At 38.6% G+C, this 17,475-nt stretch overlaps 1 protein-coding gene across 3 annotated transcripts in view; it reads left to right on the plus strand.

Annotated features, from left to right (window-relative positions):
* Positions 1–17,475, plus strand: part of YIPF6 (Yip1 domain family member 6) — a 32,783-nt gene that overhangs the window by 10,100 nt on the left and 5,208 nt on the right. For 2 of the 3 annotated variants that reach the window (XM_025277043.3, XM_006056623.4), the window contains 5 exons: positions 8,178–8,306; positions 10,110–10,188; positions 12,879–12,921; positions 15,184–15,309; positions 15,950–16,107. In XM_025277043.3, coding sequence (XP_025132828.1) covers positions 8,178–8,306; positions 10,110–10,188; positions 12,879–12,921; positions 15,184–15,309; positions 15,950–16,107 — 535 coding nt within the window. The remainder of the gene's footprint in view (positions 1–8,177; positions 8,307–10,109; positions 10,189–12,878; positions 12,922–15,183; positions 15,310–15,949; positions 16,108–17,475) is intronic. The other variant, XM_025277044.3, reaches the window with a different exon arrangement.

The raw sequence follows: 17,475 nt of genomic DNA on the forward strand, positions 1-17,475 counted from the left end.
CCCCCAGGAGTAGCGAGGTTTGTCTTTTCCCTTTCCCCAGCCACAGTGGCCTTCACCTGTGCACTGAAAACAACAGGGTTTGCTGATCTTCCCCCTGTAGCTTTAAGGCTCTTTTTCTGTAGGGGAGAAGGGTCTGAGCTGGGCTCTCTGCTTTTCTCAGAAGAGGCAGCTGCTTCCCGCCACCACACCTAGATGGTGGAAGTCTGGAGAAGAGCCTGCAGGTGGGTGTGAACTCCCCCTGTGTCTAATGCTTAAAAGGGTGCTATCCTGTCATAACAGTCCACACGTGGTCTTTAGCAGTTCATTTTAAGTTTTAGCTGTATTCTTTACCATCTGTTATGCCCAGTGTTGTTCTCATGGTTTGCTGCAGATGAGCCAGTGCTCATGTTCCATCTCTTCTTGGAAGTGCCTGTTTTTCCTTAGATTTCTTTCGTGATACTTGGTTGCCCTAAAACCTCAGCTCTGATGGATTCAAGGAAAATTATGATTTTGTAATTAATCTGGCTTTTTCTCATTGTTCTAGTGGATGGAATGCTCATTCCAGCTTTCTATATCCTGATTAGAAATCAAACTACAGTGTTGTAAACTCACTTGAGATAGTTGCTCTTTGTGTGGTTGTGTATTTAATTTAGCAGGTTAATTTGTTCCATTTTTCTTTCAGTTTTAGGGACTACTTTAAAATTTTAATTTTGTTTAATAATTCTGTGAAGTATTTATATGACTTCAAGTCATAAATACAGAACAGTGTGTATTCTAAAAGCCTAACTTCTCTCCTTGTTTCCTCTACCTTTTCCCCTCCTTTCCTAAATAGGAAGCTTTTAAAAAAAATCTATAAATACTACTTGCATTACATGTGACTTAAGTCACTTTGTGTGTGCATACTCAGTCTCTCAGTCATTCTGACTCTTTGTGATCCCATGGACTGTAGCCTGCCAAGCTCCTCTGTCCATGGGTTTCTCCACGCGAGAATACTGGAGTGCATTGCCATTTGTTCTTTCAAGGGATCTTCCCAACCCAGATCTCTTGCATTGTAGGCGGATTCTTTACCGTCTGAGCCACGAGGGAAGACTATATTTTCAGGGATCATTTCTAAGTCATATTGCATTATTTATTTCTTATTTTTAAAAGGTAACATTCAGATATGCGTGTGTGTGTCTCTCTGTGTGTGTGTATAATATATATTTGTATCCCTTCCTTTCTTAGATGTAGCATATATACAAACTTTTCTTCACATTCACATTAACATGCCATAATATTGAGGTGAAAAAGTTTGTTTGGTTTTATCTGTAAGATGGCCACAAGAAGTGCTTAGTTGTCCTTTTTTAATTTTTATTTTTTTAATGATGAAAGTATGATAACACATTTATAGGAGACTTGGAAAATACAGAACAAGGTTGCCTATCAGTTCGGTTCAGTCTCTCAGTCGTGTCCAACTCTTTGCAACCCCATGAATTGCAGCACACCAGGACTCCCTGTCCATCACCAACTCCCAGAGTTCATGCAAACCCATGTCCATCGAGTCAGTGATGCCATCCAGCCATCTCATCCTCTGTGGTTCCCTTCTCCTCCTGCCCTCAATCTTTCCCTTCAGTCTTTTCCAGTGAGTCAGCACTTCGTAAAGTATTGGAGTGGCCAAAGTATTGGAGTTTCAGCTTTAACATCAGTCCTTTAAATGAACACTCAGGACTGATCTCCTTTAGGATGGACTAGTTGGATCTCCTTGCAGTCCAAGGGACTCTCAAGAGTCTTCTCCAACACCACAGTTCAAAAGCATCAATTCTTCAGTGCTCAGCTTTCTTCACAGTCCAACTCTCACGTCCATACATGGAAAAACCATAGCCTTGACTAGACAAACCTTTGTTGGCAAAGTAATGTCTCTGCTTTTTAATATGCTGTCTAGGTTGACCATAACTTTCCTTCCAAGGAGCAAGCGTCTTATTTCATGGCTGCAATCACTATCTGCAGTGATTTGGGAGCCCAGAAAAATAAAGTCAGCCACTGTTTCCACTGTTTCCCCATCTATTTGCCATGAAGTGATAGGACTGGATGCCATGATCTTAGTTTTCTGAATGTTGAGCTTTAAGCCAACTTTTTCACTCTCTTTTTTCACTTTTATCAAGAGGCTCTTTAGTTCTTCTTCACTTTCTGCCATAAGGGTGGTGTCATCTGCATATCTGAGGTTATTGATATTTCTCCCAGCAATCTTGATTCCAGCTTGTGCTTCCTCCAGCCCAGCGTTTCTCTTTATATCATCTGCATATAAGTTAAATAAGCAGGGTGACAATATACAGCCTTGATGTACTCCTTTTCCTCTTTGGAACCAGTCTGTTGTTCCATGTCCAGTTCTAACTGTTGCTTCCTGACCAGCATATAGGTTTCTCAAGAGGCAGGTCAGATGGTCTGGTATTCCCATCTCTTTCAGAATTTTCCACAGTTTATTGTGATCCACACAGTCAGAGGCTTTGGCATAGTCAGTAAAGCAGAAATAGATGTTTTTCTGGAACTCTCTTGCTTTTTCAATGATCCAAAGGATGTTGGCAATTTGATCTCTGGTTCCTCTGCCTTTTCTAAAACCAGCTTGAACATCTGGAAGTTCACGTTTCACATATTGCTGAAGCCTGGCGTGGAGAATTTTGAGCATTACTTTACTAGCGTGTGAAATGAGTGCAATTGTGTGGTAGTTTGAGCATTCTTTGGTGTTGCCTTTCTTTGGGATTGGAATGAAAACTGACCTTTTCCAGTCCTGTGGCCCCTGCTGAGTTTTCCAAATTTGTTGGCATATTGAGTGCAGCACTTTCCCAGCGTCATCTTTCAGGATTTGAAATAGCTCAACTGGAATTCCATCACCTCCACTAGCTTTGTTTGTAGTGATGTTTTCTAAGGCCCACTTGAGTTCACATTCCAGGATGTCTGGCTCTAAGTGAGTGATCACACCATCGTGATTATCTGGGTCATGAAGATCTCTTTTGTACAGTTCTTCTGTGTATTCTTGCCACCTCTTCTTAATCTGTTCTGCTTCTGTTAGGTCCATACCATTTCTGTCCTTTATTGAGCCCATCTTTGCATGAAATGTTTCCTTGATATCTCTCATTTTCTTGAAGATATCTCTAGTCTTTCCCATTCTGTTGTTTTCCCCTATTTCTTTGCACTGATCACTGAGGAAGGCTTTCTTGTCTCTCCTTGCTATTCTTTGGAACTCTGCATTCAAATGGGTATATCTTTCCTTTTCTCCTTTGCTTTTCACTTGTCTTCTTTTCACAGCTATTTGTAAGGCCTCCTCAGACAGCCATTTGCTTTTTTGCATTTCTTTTTCTTGGGGATGGTCTTGATTCCTGTCTGCTATACAATGTCACGAATCTCCATCCGTAGTTCATCAGACAGTATCAGATCTAGTCTCTTAAATCTATTTCTCACTTCCACTGTATAGTCATAAGGGATTGATTTAGGTCATACCTGAATGGTCTAGTGGTTTTCCTCCACTTTCTTCAATTTAAGTCTGAATTTGGCAATAAGGAGTTCATGATCCGAGCCACAGTCAGCTCCCGGTCTTGTTTTTGCTAACTGTATAGAGCTTTTCCATCTTTGCCTGCAAAGAATATAATCAGTCTGATTTTGGTGTTGACTATCTGGTGATGTCCATGTGTAGAGTCTTCTCTTGTGTTGTTGGAAGAGGGTATTTGCTATGACCAGTTCGTTCTCTTGGCAAAACTCTATTAGCCTTTTCCCTGCTTCATTCTGTACTCCAAGGCCAAATTTGCCTGTTACTCCAGGTGTTTCTTGACTTCCTACTTTTTCATTCCAGTCCCCTATAATGAAAAGGACATCTTTTTTGGGTGTTTGTTAGTTCTAGAAGGTCTTGTAATTTTTCATGCTGGTGCTGCTGCTGCTGCTGCTGCTAAGTCGCTTCAGTCGTGTCCGACTGTGTGTGACCCCATAGACGGCAGCCCACCAGGCTCCCTGTCCCTGGGGTTCTCCAGGCAGGAACACTGGAGTGGGTTGCCATTTCCTTCTCCAATGCATGAAAGTGAAAAGTGAACGTGAAGTCGCTCAGTAGTGTCTGACTCTTCGCAACCCCATGGACTGCAGCCTACCAGGCTCCTCTGTCCATGGGATTTTTCCAGGCAAGAGTACTGGAGTAGGGTGCCATTGCCTTCTCCGTAGGTCTTCATAGAACTTCAGCTTCTTCAGCATTGCTGTTTGGGGCATAGACTTGGATTACCATGATATTGAATGGTTTACCTTGGAAACGAACGGAGATCATTCTGTCGTTTTTGAGATTGCATCCAAGTACTGCTTTCCGGACTCTTTTGTTGACTATGATGGCTACTCCATTTCTTCTAAGGGATTATTGCCCACAGTACTAGATATAATTGTCATCTGAGTTAAATTCACCCACTCCAGTCCATTGTAGTTCACTGATTCCTAGAATGTCGATGTTCACTCTTGCCATCTCCTGTTTGACCACTTCCAATTTACCTTGATTCATGGACCTGACCTTCCAGGTTCCTGTGCAATATTGCTCTTTACAGCATCGAACCCTGCTTCCATCACCAGTCCCTTTCACAACTGGGTGTTGTTTTTGCTTTGGCTCCATCCCTTTATTCTTTCTGGAATTACTTCTCCACTGATCTCTAGTAGCATATTTGGCAACTACCGACCTGGGGAGTTCCTCTTTCAGTATCATATCCTTTTGCCTTTCATACTGTTCATGCGGTTCTCAAGACAAGAATACTGAAGTGGTTTGCCATTCTCTTCTCCAGTGGACCACATTCTGTCAGACCTCTCCACCATGACCCAGCCATTGGCATCCCTTAGTTTCATTGAGTTAGACAAGGCTGTGATCCATGTGATCAGATTGGCTAGTTGTCTGTCATTGTACTTTCAGTCTGTCTGCCCTCTGATCCCCTCTCTCAGTGCCTACCGTCTTACTTGGGTTTCTCATACCTTGGACATGGGGTCTCTCTTCACAGCTGCTCCAGCAAAGCGCAGCATATATAGCAAAGGTTGCATATAGTTCCACTGTATATTACAATTATTTTTAAGTAGATAAACTAAGATTTTTATTTGGAGTTTCAATATCAAACTCTCAAAAATTAATGAATATACAGAGAAGTAGAAAGATATAGTAGATCTGAAAAGCACTGTGAACCAGTTCACACAACAGTAGGATACAAATTCTATTCACGTTCCCATGGACTATAGACTCAGAGACACTGGAACATATCCAGGGATGTAAAGTGCAAAATTTTCATGATCTAAAGGTATTGAAATTATACAGAATCTATTCTCTTGTGCTCACTTAGTTGTGGCTAACTCTTTGCAACCCTATGGACTCTCCAGGCTCTTCTGTCCATGGACTTTTCCAAGCAAGAGTACTGGAGTGGGTTGCCATTTTCACTCACTGTGGAATTATGTTAGAAATCAATATCAAAAGATATTTGAAAATAACCCACATTTTTCAAGTGCATTGTGACATTTACCAAGAGAGATTACTTAGACTTAGCTATCGAAAGCCTCAATAAGGTTAGACTGAAACAAACAGAGAGGGTGATTACTGAGAAGAAATGCTTAGTTGTCTTTAACTTCATTTGAACCAATTTTGTTAGCTTGTGACAGCTGTCATATCACATTCATTTTTTTAAAACTTACCAAAATTGGTCAATTTTTGTATAGCCATTTTAATATTGAAGATGGGAGGGAAAAAAGCAACGTTTTTGGCATGTCATGCTTTATTATTTCAAGAAGGGTAAAAACAAAACTGAAACACAAAAAGATTTGTACAGTATATGGAGAAAGTGCTGTGACTGATAGAACATGTCAGAAGTGCTTTGGGAAGTTTCGTGTGCTGGTTGATGCTCCATGGTTGGGTAGAACAGTTGAAGCTGATAACGTTCAAATCAAGACATTAATTGAGAACAATCAAAGTTAAATATTATCAGGCAGGAAATCACCGACCTACTCAAAATATCCATATCAAACATTGAAAATCATTTGCACCAGCTTGGTTATGTTAATTGATGTTTGGGTTCCACATAAGTTAAGCAGGAAGAAACCCCAAACTTCTTGACCATATTTCCACATGTGATTGTCTACTGAAACATAATGAAAACATTCCATTTTTAAAAACAAATTGTGTTGGGCAATAAAAAGTTCCACACTGCTGGACAGTATCCACAGAAGAGATCATGGGGCAAGTGAGATGAACCACCACCAACCACACTAAAGGCTGGTCTTCATCCAAAGAAGACAATGTGTACATGGTGGGATTGGAAGGGAGTCCTCTATTATGAGCTCCTTCTGGAAAACCAACAGATTACTTCCAACAAGTACTGCTCCCAATGAGACCAGCTGAAAGCAGCACTTGGCGAAGTGTCTGGAATTAGTCAACAGAAAATACATAATCTTCCTCAGGGTAACACAAGACCTCAGGTTTCTTTGATGACCTGGCAAAAACATAATAAATAGCTTGGCTGGGAAGTTCTGATTCATCCACTGTAGTCACCAGGCATTGCACCTTCAGATTTCCATTTATTTTGGTCCTTATAAAATTCTCTTAATGGAAAAAATTTCAATTCCCTAGAAGATTGTAAAAGGCACCTAGAATAGTTCTTTGCTCAAAAAAAGTTTTGGGAAGATGGAATTATGTAGTTGCCTGAAAAATGGCAAAGTAGTAGAGCAAATGGTGAGTACATTGTTCAGTAAAGTTCTTGGTGAAGATGAAAAATGTGTCTTTTATTTTTACTTTAAAACTGAAGGAACTTTTTTGCCAACCAGATGGTTCTTTAGAGAGATCCTCATTCCTCTTACAGCTGCATAGCATTCCATTATGACATACCATGCTTTATTCAACTAGTTCTCTGTTGATGGACATTTGGGCTATTCTCAGGGTTGTTTTTTTTTTGCTTTTACAGGTAGTATTGTAATGAGGAGCCTTGTGTATATGTCTTTTTGTATATTTACTGCTTTAGACTCCTAAAAGTGGTGAGCAATCCATATGTAAATTTGCCAGATATTGCCAGATTCATCTTCAGTAGGGCCTAGTACCATTTTGCCTTCCCACCAACAGTGAGTGCTCTTTCCCCTCAGCTTTACTTGCAGAGTGTGTTGTCAAACTTGGGTTTTGCCAGTCTAATGGGTGAAGAATTTCCAAGTACTTTTAATAAAACTGTGATCAAAAAGTTGGTTTTTTTACAAGTTTTTTGAACAACCTTATTCTTTCTAAAATTTTACTGTACTTTCTTGTTTTTCATTTACCTGCAACCTTTTCACACTAAGCATTAGACCCATTGGACCAAGAACCATATGAGGAGGGATTGCTTCTCTTTTCTTAGGAACTTGAAGATTCTAGAGTTTCAGTCGCAATAATTAAATTTGACATATGAATATAAGAGTTTAAAAGTTTTCAATCTTGCAGTTCACTTTGGAAATGTTATTCTGTGGTTGCCAACAATCTGGTTGAAAAAAAAAAAAAGGATAAATAACGTGCTTTACTGTTTCTCTGTTCTTCCCAATTTTCTTTTAGATTTTACATAATGTTCCTTCTTAGCCAGCAGAGGCCACTAGAGCCCACTAAAGAGCAGAAGTGTAAAAGAATCATGACAGTGCTAAGATGTGATCACTGAAAGGTCACTTTTTTCAATAGTTCTGTAATCTTACTAGCTATGTCCTGTTAAGATTTCATGCTTGAAAGAAACTATTTGAGGCCAAGAAAATATCTATTGTTGTTGTTTTAGTTGCTAAGTCGTCTCTGATTCTTTTGTTTCCCCATGGACTGACCCCCTACCAGGCTCCTTTGTCCATGGGATTTCCCAGGCAAGAATACTGGAATGGGTTTGCCATTTCCTTCTCCAGGGGATCTTCCTGACGGAGGAATCAAACCTGCGAATCCTGCATTGGCAGACAGATTCTTTACCACTGTGCCACTAGGAAAGCCCGTAAAATATCTATGCCATTTACTTTATAATATTTTTCATCATATTCCATCTCCTTCTTTAAAAGAAACAAGTATTTGAGAATTTTAATTTACTGTTCAATGTTTGGTGAACTAACACCTTACTTTAAAAACTGTATAAAACCCTATAAAAAGATATAGTCCTGCTCACTGGGAAATGATGTCTTTGGGCTAATCCTGCAGTTTATTACAGGCTTTAAATTTTTTTTTCCCTAACTCTTCTCAGTTTGCAGGCCTTTCTGATATATCTATCTCACAAGACATCCCTGTGGAAGGAGAAATCACCATTCCTGTGAGATCGCGCGTTCGGGAATTTGACAGCTCCACATTAAATGAGTCTGTTCAGAATACCATTGTAAGTTAGATGAGTTGAGAGAATTTCTGTTCAGTGTCATGGGCTAAATAACTAATAGCACTTTGTAATATTTTTTTTTGGTTCACTAATTTTCAGTGTATTTTATTTATAGAAGTTTAAGATTCTCCCCTAGAGAATAATTTGGTACAGCCTTTTTGGAAATCATTTTGACTGTAATGGATATTAAGGAACTTAAAATGTTCATATTTTTTGAGGTGATAATTCTGTTTCTCTAGGTATAGTATAAGGAGAAAAAATTCAATACAAAGATAATTTTAAAAGAAAAATATTTACACAAAGATGTTTGTTACAGCAGTCTTTATAGTGGGGAAAAGTTGAACAGAAGAGTAATTGGCTAAGTAGATTATGTTACATCTGTGTGGTAGAATGGTTAACAACCATTAAAAATCATGTTTTCAAAGAACTATTAATGACATGAAGAAAATTTTAGGTGAAAAAATTAGGACAGAATTACCTCAACTATATATATATTTTTTTTTCCAAAAAGGGTTTTATTATAACAAAACACTCAAATATCCAAAACTGGGAAAAGAGGCAGAGCAGGGCTGGCTGGCAGAGAGGCCTGGAGCTGGCTAGCTGGGGGAGGGCAGGGTGGTGAGCAGCTGCTCCAGGCACCATTGGACTTCCTCTGGGCCCCTGTAGGCCCGCTTCAGGCCCCGGGGAAGGCAGCGGCAGGACTCCAGGTTGAGGTACCGCAGACCTGGGCAGCTGCTTATCACAGAGCTGTGGGGGCAGGGCAGGCCACAGCAGGTTAAGCACCAGCAGGGCCGAGCCAGTCTAGGGAGCCCTCGCTGCCCTTGCACCACAGCTGGCTATGCCCCTTACGCCTATCAAGGCCCACCTTCAGTACCCTGGGTGTCCCTGAGGCCAACCCCAAGCAGGGACTTGGCCAGTATGGGCTCCCTTTGTTTTTTTTTCCTCTTTCCACTTTTGTCAGCCAATGTTATCTTTATTGCCTCAGCTAGTTTAAGGAAGATTTTGTTCCTTTCACCTGAAGAGCCTTAACTGGTTGGGAATGCCCTTCACAAGCCCCCTGCTCCCTTTCCAACTCCTCCCTTTCACTTAGGAACATCACCATTCTGTAGTTACAGTGATCTTAGTCCTTGAACAAGACGAAGTGCTGACTCTTTGCGACCCCATGGACTGCAGCCCACCAGGCTCCTCCATCCATGGGATTTTCCAGGCAAGAGTACTGGAGTGGGTTGCCATTTCCTTCTCCACCTCAACTATATTTTGAGAAGTTAAATGACTGTACCTTTCTTCAAATGTCTTGATTTTTTAAAATCTGACTTCTAGGATTCTTTTGCCAGAATGAATGGAAATTTTGAAAATTAATTGATTTTACATATTGTGAAGAGTGCGGTAGCTTAGGAGCAGGCCCTTTGGCTCTTGTGACCTTATCATGTTGAACTGAAAGTTAGATGCTGTGTTTTGCAGAACAGATTTTACTAGTGCTATTATTTTCATTTCTTTAAGTAGCATATTAAGAGGGCTATATTTCTCTTTTGCAGAGTTTAAAAAATCAAAATCAACAGAACTGATGAATGTAGTAAAGAGTTAGATGTTGGCTTTAGGAGTTAAAGGACAAGTTAATAGAAAAAGGAGTTAACACAAAAACCCCACCTCTCTGGTTTGTTTGTATGGTGAAGGAGTTAGACTGGAGTTATGGCTCTAAAATTCAATGAAGGGCTCCTAGGGGGATTGAAATTAAAAAATTGAGCAAATTCAAGGGGCTACTTGGTAGCCTTGGTCATTACAGTACAGCATATTTTTATCTTTCAGATGCGTGATCTAAAAGCTGTTGGGAAAAAATTCATGCATGTTTTGTACCCAAGGAAAAGTAATACTCTTTTGAGAGATTGTAAGTATGTGTGGTTTTTGAGGCTTTGCTGTTTTTCATTATACCTTATCATAAGCATTTATAAGGCTTTGTGGTAATAAAGCTGATATCATTTTGCAGGATGAAAAATGAATATATTATAGATGAAGGTTTTGAAAAAAGTTAAAAATTGAGGATGAAGTTTCAGAGATTGGAAGATTTTGCTTAATATATTGTCCTCATCAATAAATATAGACTGTATATTTTCACCTGCTGTAATAGACACTGCACATAGTATTTCTGTAAATGGCAAACACATAGTGACTTTGTTCAGCCAAGAAACTTAATGATCTCCAAGGGAAAGACAGAATGTTTAAATGTTACATTAGAGTAATAGCTAATACCCATTAAGGATTAACAAATTAATAGTACTTTATTGACATTTCTATTTTCAGAATGATCATTGTTGACTGCTTTAAGAATTCCAAAACAGTGTTTGCAGAAAATTATGCTATTATTTAGAATTTATTCTCAAAATTGTTAGGCTTTTAGTTTTTCTTTTCAAACATTCTTGGTTTTTCTTAGTACCCTTTATCCAAAAAAAGACTCAGTTGTTTGAGAATAGTAACAATGATGTTGGATATGCGTGTACCTTCTATTTTGGCAGCATTTCTGCTGTAACATAGGGATGTCAGATATGTGGCAAATGTGCCATCACTGTGTGGTGATTGGATGCAGTGTCAGAATACTTTTTCAGCAAAGTACATTGTGGGTTGAAGCTGACAGATGATTTGCTACAGCTGGTATATAGTGGAAAGAACATGGACAAATCTGGGTTTTGAATATTGATTCCATCACTAGCTGTGTGATTTTGGATAGTGATTCCATCACAAGCTGTGTGATCCTGGATAAGACAGTTAACTTTTCTGAGGTTGAAGTTTCTTCCTCACAAAAGCTGTCTTATCCAATGAGATGCCACTTCAGATCCATTAGGATGGCTCTGATCAAAGAAATGGAGAATAACAAATATTGGTAAGGATGTAGAGAAATTGGAACCCTTGTGCATTGCTGGTGGGGATGTAAAATGGTACAGCCACTGTGAAAAAGAGCATGGTGTTTCCTTGGAAAATTACGTAGAGAATTATCACATGATTCAGCACTTCCACTTCTGGGTATATACCCAAAAGACTAGAAAGCAGGAACTCAAAGTGATATTTGTATACCCATGTTCGCAGCAGCAGATGAAAACAACTCAAATGTCTATTGGTGGATGGATGAGTAAATGAAGTATGTTATATACACCATGGTATATACCATATATGAATGGAATATTACTTATCCTTTAAAAAGAGTGAAATTCTGATACATGCTACAACATTGATGAACCTTGGAAGACTTTATGCTAAGTAAAATAAGCCAGACACAAAAGAATATATATTATTCTACTTAGGTTAGGTACCCAAAATAGTGAGATTTATAGAGATAGAAAGTAAAATGGTTGTCAGGGACTGAGGGGATTTTGGGGAGTTATTGTTTAATGGGTTGGAGTTTCAGTTTGGGAGATGAAAATTTTATTGTTTACCTAGTAAACATAGTCTATTAGAGTGTTAGGATTGTGATTTTTCTTTTTTTTTTTTACATCTTTTACAAACTTTCCACAGTGGTGTCAAAATTACTCTTTCAGGTAAAGTTATGTACAAGTCAAGTTAAAGTTAGAAGTAGTATGTACCTTTTTTCATATTGTTTGAGGAAGATAATTGTGCTTTAAGCTTTATGTTACTGAACTATTGGTGTATCAATCACTCTATTAATTCTCAACCAATCACAGCTATTGGTTGAGAACCACCATGCTTAGACCTGATATTGGCAGAGCCTTTATAGTTTTCAAAAAGTTTTCATGTTATTTAATATTTAACCCTATGAAATTACCAATGTTGGGCTGTTGTCTCATTTTATGAGAACAGCAGTTCTGTACTAGTTCAGTGTAGTAATTATGAAAGGGAACCTGTGTTGTAGAGTAGAAAGGACTTTATAGTAGGAATCAGAAGATTCTGATTTTGTTTCTAGGTTCTGGTCCTACCCCCACACTTAACTGTTTATATTAACTTGGGCACATCGCTTCTTCTCAACTTCATTTTTCATATTTTTGAGATGAGTCTGATTATACTTGCCTTGTCTAACATAGTCTCCGATTGGTGAAGTGACGGGTTTAGTCTTCTTTTGCACTGTGCAGGGTGGGGCAGTTAAGTCTTCTGACTCCTTGCCTATTGGTCTTTAACAATAGCTTGCTGGAATGTGGCTTAGTAGGTGCTGTGTGTGTTAGTCACTCAGTTGTGTCTGACTCTCTGCAACCCCATGGACTGTAGCCCACCAGACTTCTCTGTCCATGGGATTCTCCAGGCAAGAATACTGCAGTGGATTGCCATTCCCTTCTCCAGAGGATCTTTCTGACCCAGGAATTGAATTCTGGTCTCCTGCATTGCAGGCAGATTCTTCACTGTAGTAGCTGAGAAGAGGGGTGATTTGTATTGTATGAAATGAGCAAAATTTAAAAGATATATGAAGCATTCAGAATTGGGGAGCAGAGAAGGCCAATAGAGGGATAGGAGAGGTGGAAGGTTTGGGCAGACAGAGAAAGCCTTGATGTCTGAATGCCAAGAATGGCAGAATAAAAGACAGAAAATACTATATGCCTGTGTCTTAACAATTTTTTATCTTTTCCTTTCTTGTAGGGGATTTATGGGGCCCTTTGATCCTTTGTGTGACGCTTGCGTTGTAAGTACTTATATTTCCTTTCTTTTTCATTTGAGATAGACTAAACTTTTTTCATGGAGTTTCAAAATTGAAGGGGATTTTGGCTGAATTTTTCATTTTGGACTTCTTTGACAAATTATACTCCTTATGCATTTAAATCTAAAAAGTCAAGTAGCTTTCTATATCAGTTCAAAGAGTGATGGAATTAAAGATATGAAAATTATGCCCACCCTCATTTATGCCCACCCTCATTTATCAGTGAGTTATTACCCTGTTTTAGTAATTTCTATCATTGCTATTATGTTTTAGTCATTTCAACATTTATTCACACTCATATACCTCCCCATCATTAAGCTAAGTGAAATAAGTATCTTAAAGGTTTAAGTACTAAACAATTAAAGTAGTATTTATTTGCAAACATAATTCTTTTAAAATTTTACTAAAAGTATAAGTGAGATTAAATTAGAAGTGGTTGAGTTCAAAGCAATATCATGTTTCACAAAGTGTTATATTTTCCATACTCAATGTATGTAAAGGGGAAGAGGACAGAAGAAGGAAAGCCAAAGTTCTGCTGGAGAGGGTAATATAACCACTGGTAGAGTGGAAAAAATACTACACTAGGATCCATTTCTGGGTTCTGATCCTAACTTTGCTATCAGCAGAGTGACTTTGGGCCTCTAAAAAAACTTCTAAATACCTTCTTTTATCCCCATAACAAGAAGTGAATATTATTCTCCTCTTTTGACAGACAAGCTCAGGTTCAAAGAGATTGAGGACTGAACTAAACGTCACATAATCAATCAGTGGTAGACCTGGAATTCCACTTCACGTTTCCTTGACTGCCCATTCTCTACCTCTGTGATTATTACACATCTCTTCCTACCTAACCTCTCTGGGTTTCCTTTTCCATATCTATAAAAGTAGATGGTTGAGGGTCCTTTCCAGGCCTAACCTATTGTGATTGTAGATTCAAATTTCTTACTGGCTTCTCTAACCCTTTTTAAATGTAAAGTCAAGTGCATGGTAATTTAGGTAAAAACGTGGAGTGCTCTATCTTATGCTTCTAATAACCATATCAAGGGACATAATCCAGTGCCTTGATGTAAGTGTTTATATTAAAAGCTCTGAGCATATACTTTTTTAGTTTTGAAAGATTAGAGATTATGGAATTTAATCCTGCTTATTTGCAGAGAAGAAAATCAGAGTCCCAAGACATTAAGTGATTTGTTCCAGTTTACGTATCTGGTGACAGAATTAGGATCAATATCTGAGTCTCCTGCCTTCCAGACCAGTTAATCCTCTTTCTGTCATACCATGCTGAAATAATAGGAGTTCTAGAGAACAAGTGATCGGGGCTAGCATTCTTCTCATCAAATTGTCAGGACTTGAAGTATGCAGAACCATAAAATACAAAAGCCTGTGCTGGCAAATAGCATAGCAGCGCAAGACTTACGGTGTGATTTGTCTATACCTTGTAATAAGAAGAGGTTGTTAAAAAAGAAGTTTTGAGGTGATGTTATTCTGTTACTGAAAAAAATGACACAGAGTACAAGTTCAAAATTCAAAACAGTTTATGTGTTAAATTCTTAATATTTAAGTGACTGCTCAATTACTCAGTTTCAAAGAAAGCCTTTTAGTGATAATCTGTATGCTTTGATTTTTAAAAGACCAACAACTAAATAGATAGGCTGTTTGCATTTTTAAATGCCAGAACTATAACCTTAACCCAAGAATTACAAATTCAAATGTGTGTATGCATGCATTGCAAATTGGTGACCAAAAGCCCTTGTGAAGGAATCTGCTGCTGTGTCAACTGCACCTGATTATTGCCATGTAGAAATGCAGGCCCGGTGATAGAAACTCTTCTGATTTTTTAAGAAAATCCAGAAATACATATTTTTATGTGAAATCTCCCAATTTTAAAATAACATCAACTTGAATTTAAGACCTTTTAAAAGTATTATATGGACCAGCAACCTCATGTCCGTGAGTCACACTTAGCCCTTCAGTTTATATCCTCTGCTTAACCAAAAAAGGTCTTCAGTAATCCATTTAAACATTCCCACAGGATCAAAGGGGGCATCCCTTGTAGTCCTGAGGGATTTGGAATTTGAAATAAGGGAGCCTTGCCATATACTTGAGGCATTTTCCTTTTGTACAACCTATAAGAGATCTTCAGGTAAGATATAGAGCAGCACCCTGATTCAAAGTTTGAGAACCCGTACCTTAACTGTGTTGCTCTAAATAAGGTTAGGCAATTCTCATGCCATTTCCTTGTCACAGAATGCTTCAAAGAGGCTCTGTAGATAGCGAAAAAGATGGAGGGCCCCAGTTTGCAGAAGTGTTTGTCATTGTCTGGTTTGGTGCAGTTACCATCACCCTCAACTCAAAACTTCTTGGAGGAAACATGTGAGTATTATTTAAATGCATCCTTTTTCTATTTCCAGGTTGCATATCTTAGATTTTTTAAGGAAGTCTGGCTTGTTATGTATTTTTCAAAAATAAAAATCAAAATAAATGAGAACAAAAAGAAAGTTCTCTTAAAGACACTGAACAGAAATAACCTAGTTGAATTAAATTATGTTAAATTATCTGGGGTCCTTTGATAAGCTTCAGATGTTCTCTCTCCAGCCCCTGAAATTATGTGCAGCACATTTTGTGTTAGAAGATTACATTTGTCTTTGGGAACAGATGCCCCACGGCTTCCAACAAATGCTCAAATAGGTCTATAAACCAGAAAAGATTAAGAAACAAAATTCTTAGCAGTGTAGTGGGAGAAAGAGGTCTCTAGGAATTAGAGTAGATGATCTAGGTCCTAAGTGGCTGGCTGTTAAGGCATTTAAGTAGAGAGGAGGAGGGTATGGTGAGAGAAAAACTAAGGCATATGTTTATACAGAGGCCTATCCTCATAAAATCAACATTAGGGTATAGGTAATATCTATCTGGAGGAAAGTAATGATCCACGATACATAGAAATCTGTATAATAAATTGTATCATGATATAGATCAACTATATTTATGATCTTTATGGATATATGTTGTTTTTTAGATCTTTTTTTCAGAGCCTTTGTGTACTGGGATACTGTATACTTCCCCTGACAATGGCAATGCTGGTTTGCCGGCTGGTACTTTTGGCTGAGCCAGGACCAGTAAACTTCATGGTCCGGCTTTTTGTGGTGATCATCATGTTTGCCTGGTCTATAGTAGGTAAGAATGTACTTATCTCTGTGGTAGCAGAGCAGACTGAAAATATGGGTTAGAGACGATGACCAGATGAGGAGCAGTGTAACTTATAAGTCACGTTAGTGATATGATTCTTGCTAATGTTATCCGTAGAACCATCTGCTCTCAGTAGGGATAATGTCCATCTTATCTGAGTTGGCTGTCTGGACTTCTGAGATGTGAAGTCACATCTTTCTTGTTTCTTCAATCTTTAAATAATGGATAGGGTTGGGAAAGGAGATTACACTAGACCTAGCTTAGTCCTGGCATATAGGAAGCATAGGTGACTTGAGAAATGAGCCTTTTCCAGACAAATTAATCATGATAATATTTAACATTTACTGATTACTTATTGTAAGCCAGGCACTGTCGGAAGTACTTGATATATGTCATCTCATTTAACCCTCACAACAACCATAATAAATAAAAACTGTGTTATTATTGGTCCCATGTTTATAGATGAGAAACAGACACAGAGAGGTTAAGCAACTTGCCCTAGGACACATAACTAGAGAATAGGGGAGTCAAGTGTCAAACCCAAGTAGATCACATACCTTTGTAGAACTTTACTACAGCACCACCCAGTATAGGTTGTTAAATATCACTACATAGTACTTTACTGCTTCAGTAGAAAATTCTGCTAAAGATTAAGGAGAGCCTATAGCAGTGGCAGTGAATGCTATTTATTCATTGTTTGTACATCCCTAAAATTTTCTTGAAACCCCACCTTAAACTGAAAGTGTTCACTAGCTTCTTTTTAATGGGACAGATAGGCTGCCTAATATTTTTGTGTGCAGTAACATCTCTTTGTTTTAGAAAATGGTTAAAAGCCAAGAAGTGATCCAAACTAAGGTTTGGGAATGCCAGAATTGCTTTCCCAAAGACTATTAAAAAATTGCCTATGGAAGATTCCCTCACTTAGAGTCTGATGATTTACTGTACATGTAGTTCTGAATAGCTTAGTTATCCAGTGTCCAGGCCCACAGGGGTTCAGCAAGTAGAATCTTAGAAGAGAGAGAGGTACCTGTAATTCAGCTAAAGTGTATTAAGCAAAAACTATGTGTCAGGCATTGTGCTAGGATGGTGAAATCTAGGCATGTAAACATTTAAGGGCCATGAAGTGTTCCAGGTGGGCAATAGAAGTCTGTGCCAGGTATAGTGGGGACACAGAAGAGATAGGTGGGCAGTTCTACCTGTGGTGGTAGGATGCCAGGTGGTTGTTCAGGAAAGGTTTCCTTGAAGGATCATTATTGAATAAAAAGGTGAGTAGGTGTTTCCTGAATGGTCAAGAGGATTGGCATCTAAAAGAGCTGATAGGAACTTTCCTGGTGGTCCAGTGGTCAAGACTTGATG

The sequence above is a fragment of the Bubalus bubalis genome, chromosome X, assembly GCF_019923935.1.
Source record: "Bubalus bubalis isolate 160015118507 breed Murrah chromosome X, NDDB_SH_1, whole genome shotgun sequence".
Taxonomy (NCBI): Eukaryota; Metazoa; Chordata; class Mammalia; order Artiodactyla; family Bovidae; genus Bubalus; species Bubalus bubalis.